This window comes from Chanodichthys erythropterus, chromosome 1 (assembly GCF_024489055.1).
Source record: "Chanodichthys erythropterus isolate Z2021 chromosome 1, ASM2448905v1, whole genome shotgun sequence".
NCBI lineage: Eukaryota > Metazoa > Chordata > Actinopteri > Cypriniformes > Xenocyprididae > Chanodichthys > Chanodichthys erythropterus.
In genome coordinates this window covers 7,552,716-7,558,934 of record NC_090221.1, presented here as the reverse complement: position 1 = coordinate 7,558,934, position 6,219 = coordinate 7,552,716, and the positions used below count along the sequence as shown (strand labels likewise).

Genomic DNA, 6,219 nt, shown 5'->3' with positions numbered 1-6,219 from the left:
GAGCTTTTTACAGCAGATGTCACTGTAAAATTGGTAAGTCTATCCCTCTAGCCTTGCTTTCATACCTGTCATGGTGTTGCTCTGAATAAGGTCTATAGAGTCAAAAACAAACCATTTACAATGTTGCAATCAGCCATTGTACTCGTCATTTGAGTTAAAAGCTAATAAAATGCACAGTTGCACTTCTAGTGCTCATTTCACTTGGAAAATTCAAATCATTCCTAGTCAGATTTGACACGTTTTGCAAAAGCATAGACAGAGTAATGTCACAATGAGCCAATGTTGAAAATATCTAATGCTGTTAGCCAAAGCTAATAGCACTCAGCAGCCATAAAAGTGAAATCAATGAAAATGCCAAAAGTTTAAAAGTCTGATGTGTAAATTGCTTGCATGTAATAAATACTGCACAGACAGCATGAAACATATTATTATACTGACCGACATCTTGTCCTTTGGCTTTCCCAAGAACCTGTTCTCTGAGAAAATCACGTTCATTCTCTCTAGCTCTCCGATCATTTTTTCTTGCCACTTTATTTTCTCTTCCAGAAATTCTATCTTCATTTTCATGGAAAAAATGCCTAGAAACAACATATCACAAATAAATATTAGTTAGCTAACAATTAATAATAGACACATATACACATTGCTATTTGTGACATAGACAAAATGACAACATACTAGTATCAGAACCCTGGCTGCTGCAGCTTGGTAAAGAAGGCTCATTTTCCTCCAGATCTTTGGGTGTTGCATCGTTGGAGCTCTCCTGAATGGAGTCCTGCTGCTTGTGTTGTAGCTTCAACTTGCGCTTTGGCTGTATAAAAGTTCACATGAATTTATTTTTATTAACCCTATTATCTCATAACCCCAGAAAAGTTGTGATATTTTGTAAAATGCAATAAAAACAAAAATATGTTATTTGTTTATTCTATTAGATGACAAAAGTACAATTTACTAACAAAAGTACAAAAAAAAAAGAGAAAATTATTTTTATTTTAACTGTATTACATCTTAACTGCATTTGTAAATATACTAAAGTTACCATACTTTTTGTCTCATCTCATTTTAAGCCAGTGGGTTGGCAAGTTAAAGTAACACGTATAAAACTGTTCATCAGTACTAATCACCCTGCTTACATATTGTTATCAAATACACAACAGCTTGGTTATTAAAACGCCAGGACCATTAAATGTTTTATACCTAAATAAATAAATAAATTAGGTTAACGTTAGATGTTAAATAAATGAAATACGCAAAGCTTAAATGCTAGCAAGCAATTAGTTAAGGATATGTAGACTAGCAATATAACTGAAACACTAACATGGATGTAAAATAACTTAAAAACAAACAACACCAAAGCCAACGTTTATCATAAAGGACATACCATTTCGATCGATGGGTATGTGGAGAGTTTCTTTTTCAAGATCTTGATGCTCTTTCAGCTCTTGATGAAATCCTGCTCGACTGATTGATTGCTGCGTCTGATTGGACAGGAAGCGAGTGCACTGCGCGGGTCTAGACCACCCGCGAAATTCAAATACACTACCAATACGCGCTAAATTACAGATGTTGTGTCAAAGTCCGTGAAGCGTCATGGCTTCAAATTATGATTTTCTGCGGAGAATATTTTTCAGACCATCAGCGAATACGAACAAAAAATTTGTTCGTTGGTTGATGCAAAAAGGATTACTGCGGAAATACATGTATTGCCCATCATGCCACCACATCATGAAATTCAGGGACTTCTACAATGAAAAGGAAGCTGCATGGTAAGAAAAGCTTTATATTATCCCATGCTCATTATTATTCAACTGTGTTTCTCGTAAAATTCAGTGTAGGAGCCTCTCCTCTGTCTCAATTTATGTCAACGTGGCCTATTGTTTACAATGTAATCTAGGCTATTGTAATGTCATGCCAATTGGAGCAAATGGCATATCATGATATTCAGTGTATTATTCTATGTATGTAATATAATATGTAGTTTATTATATTTATTTATAAAGGAAATGTCTGTTTTATTTAGTAGTAATGTATTTGTTCAGTTTAATGTTGAGAATGCAACCCTATTTGTTGCATTATTAGATGCATGCCGATGTTAGAATAATACAACTCAAAGATTCAGACATGTTTATTTAGATATCATACAGCAAGAGCATTTGAAGTGGCTCAATATTTTCCAAGTCTCATAGAAATTAGTAAAAGTAAAAATAAATAAATATTTTAAAAAAAAATGTCTATTGTGAAAATTTTCATTTGAGATGTTTATCTATCTAAAATACATTATAGCATTTTTTTTTTCAATTAAAAACTGGAAAAGTAATACAATTGTATTGATAAAATAACTGTAATCTTTGTATTTAACTTTTTTATTATTAATAATTTTATTTTAATCTGTAAAAATGGGTTTAATGACATAAAAGTACTAAAAGTTATTCCATTCGTCCTGAACAAAACACATTTAAAATACATTTAAAATAATAAATAATAAAATTTTATTATAAAAAAGAATTATATTTTTAATTATATAAAACTATTTATATAATTATAAAAATAATTATTATTTAAAAACAGGAGTGTTTTTATTAATATCATCTGTCTTTAAACTATGCATTTGCTTTGAATGAATTACATTTTTTTTTTTTATATATATATATATTTTTGGTTTTCTGAAGCTTGTATACTTATTTTAATTCTTTTATCCTCTGCTAGGGTGTGTCGAGATAAATGCCACAGTAAATCATACACCAAGAGCATCCGAAGTGGCTCAATATTTTCCAGGTCTCATCTAAGCCTCCAGACATGGATGCATTTTATTTACAGGTAAGAATATATCATTGTGTGTTTGTTACATAATGAGGGTTGTTTTAATATTGTTATAATAACTATTTGTTATTATGTAAGAATTATTTGTGTTAAGAGGAAAATATTTTGTAGTATATTATTCAAGCATATAATATCAGAACTTATACAGTACTTGTCAGCAATGTTAATAATATAACATTGACAGTGAACTGAGTATTAAGATATGTGTTATGATCCTGATGGTTTTTTTGTGTGTGTTTTTTTTTCTGTGTATTCTATGTGTTTGCTTTTAAACTGTAGATTTTCACAAGGACTCAGGTTGCGGCAAGTGGACATGCTACAGGAAGGCATCACTGGAAGCTCTTCTACACTGACTAAACTTAGTTATCGTCTGCGTGGAGTCTGCAAATCTGCAATTAAAAGAATGAAGAGAAGAGGTGACCTGAAAATTGGAAAAAGACACGAAATTGTTTTTATTGATGAGAGCAAATTTGGCCACAAAAGAAAGGTAATATATATTCAGTTACATCTGTTCACACTTTATGGTAAAGATAATTGATACAATAAATTCTTAAATTCTGTCATTTTTAGTACAACCGAGGAAGACAGAGCAACAGGGCATCATGGGTGTTTGGAATGCTTGGGGTCAAAGAGGAGTTCAGAAGACCCATTCTGAAAGTTGTCAATCAGCGTTCAGCTCAACACCTCATGCCAATTCTCCAGAAGCATGTGAGACAAGGAAGCCACTGTTGTGTCAGATGGGTGGAGAGCCTATAACTGTCTCAGAGATGCTGGATATAACCATCTAACTGTGAACCATAAGGAGGTTTTTGTTGATCCTCAGACAGGTGCTCACACACAGAACATTGAGAGATTGTGGGGAGTTTGCAAGGCAACAGTGTGGAGATTTAGGGGAACCGCACAGAAAGCAGGCTCAAAGACCACTTAAAAGTAATTGAGTGGACGTACTGGCGTGGTGACATACATAAAAATGGCCCCCTGGGAATGATTTTGCATGACATCAGAAGGAAGTATCCTGTGTGAAAAGATGTAGATGTTCAGTTTATTCTGTGACCATCATCATCTTTTGTGTTAAAAACAAATTTGTCAATAAACTGTTTGGCAATTCATTGTGATTATTCAAGATGTGTCTCATCTGTAATTTGTTCTCTTGAACCATAAAAACAATAAACACTGAGTTGTTCACTGCAATATTACATGTCTCTTTTCTTTTTGGAAAACAGCAAATGTTTACTTTAGAATAGGAACATAATCTTAAGTAATATTGCATTTATTAGTGATAAATGTGCCTGTTACCTATTAATAAAGGGAATATTTCAGTTATAAATAATTTGTTAGTATATAAATATAACTGAAATATTCCCTTTATTAATAGGTAACAGGCACATTTATCACTAATAAATGCAATATTACTTCAGATTATGTTCCCTATTCTAAAGTAAACATTTGCTGTTAGAAAGACAGTGTTTCTCTGCAAATTTAAATGTCTGTGTTAAAATGCCCATTCTATATTTATTTCATACTTATAAGCTACATATTCACACAGTGTATTGGAAACTTATAAAGTGTGTAATTGACACAATACAACCTATTAGTTTGTTTTAATTTTAGCTAATTAGTACATTGTTAGGACAGAAACAAGTATAAAGGGGCTATAAGACAAAAATAAGACGACAGCCAATAAAGGCCTTATAAATAGCTTGTAATGGCATACAAGTACATAACTAGTCACTTACAAATGCAGTTATTAGTCATTAATTAGTGTCTAATTTCTGATCCTTAAAATAAAGTGTTACCGCATTTTCTTTAATGGATCCATATGAAAATGTTTCTATTCAGCACAAAGTGTGTTACAAAATGAAGAACCCTAATTGTTTAGAACTATTTTTCTAAATATGTGAAGGATGTTTATATAAATACATATATAATGAAAGTTAAGTGGGTGCAGTGACCTCATTGACATTCATTGCATGGCAAAACATTGTTCAAAATATCTTTGTTCATTTTATTTTATTTTTTTAGGTGTACTAGCCCTTTAAGCTCAGCTGTTCTACATTATATCCTTTTATGACCTCATCAAAGCACATAATGTTAAACATAAAGCCTAATTATCAGTTTTCATTTATGTCAAAATCTCAGACCTCACTGAATAATAGCCTTCACTGAGATATATTTGAATTGTGAATGAGCAGCAACATCCATTGAAAGTGCAATTGAGTCACGTTTTCCCTTATAGTTTCTGAAAGCCCTGGAGTATCAGTCAGCCATATCTACTTCCTCCTTGTTCATGTGTGTCCTTAACCTGCCACAACTGATCGCGTTTCATCTGTGGAAGCATGTATTGCCATTCACTCATGTTTTACGGGGGAGTCGAGGCAGTGCAGATTTGCTAAAGGCAAAAGACAAACTGATTCATGTAAATGTATAAATATATGAATGCAGAAGCTCTAAAAATAGACTTGTTTTCCCTGCAAAACCCATTCATTTGAGACAAGCTCCTTTCACTGGGGAGATACTGGTTTTAGAGGCACTTCCTCTCTCATAGGAGAATACTACACATATGGTAGAAATGTTTAATGCATATATATTGTACGGCACTATGGTCTGATTAGACTGTTTTCCTCAATAAAATGTAGGTGATTTAAAACCCCAGATTTATGTGGTGGACATCAGCTTTATGAAACTAAATGTATCATTTTAATATCCAGCAAGACACTGACTACACAAAATTATCTCAGTATACTGAAGCACTCAGTGTAGTGATTTGTTGAGCACAGATAAATCAGTAACTTTTTATACTGTAATATAGAAAAAGAAATTAAAGCTGCAGTCTGTGATTTTTCCTCTTTGTCGTCATCTCTGTTTGAAACATGCGATTGCAGTCTAATGTTTGCTGTCAGTCACCGGTGTGGATACTGTATTTCAGAATCACAGATTCTACATCTTGAAAGTATGACCAATATAAGATTTTTCAGTGGAAAATATCATCTGAACAAGTAAATAACCAGTCCCTCCAGGATTTCACAGGACTATTTTCTGATTTCTGTGGCCTAAAAATTTTGCTGCGGCTTTTCTTAAAATTTGCGGCAATATTTGCGGCATTTCTTATGTAGTTTTTCAGTAAAAATACACCAATCAATATTCTTCTAACATTTGTATTACTTTTCTGAGTTCAAAAACCACTGGGCTCTGTAATTTTTAAAAGGAGAACTCTGATAATAACTTAAAATATAATTTCAACATTTTATTTCATATGTAACACCAAATAAAACCATTTTTTTATTATTAAATGTTATATTGCAGTGTTTCCCACATGATTTTGTGAATGGTTGTCAGGTACTCTATGGGGTCTGGGGGTATATGCTCCCCCTTTAGAAAGATTTATATATTTTGTATATT

General features: G+C 32.5%; 1 protein-coding gene across 1 annotated transcript; it reads left to right on the top strand.

The window, feature by feature from the left end:
* Window positions 1-512: 512 nt before the first annotated feature.
* LOC137008848 (uncharacterized) lies at window positions 513-3,704 on the top strand. The gene is made up of 4 exons (XM_067370613.1): window positions 513-1,766; window positions 2,707-2,817; window positions 3,100-3,307; window positions 3,391-3,704. The coding sequence occupies exons 1-4, from the start codon at window positions 1,591-1,593 to the stop codon at window positions 3,574-3,576; spliced, it is 681 nt and encodes a 226-aa protein (XP_067226714.1). The 5' UTR covers window positions 513-1,590; the 3' UTR covers window positions 3,577-3,704.
* Window positions 3,705-6,219: the final 2,515 nt, after the last annotated feature.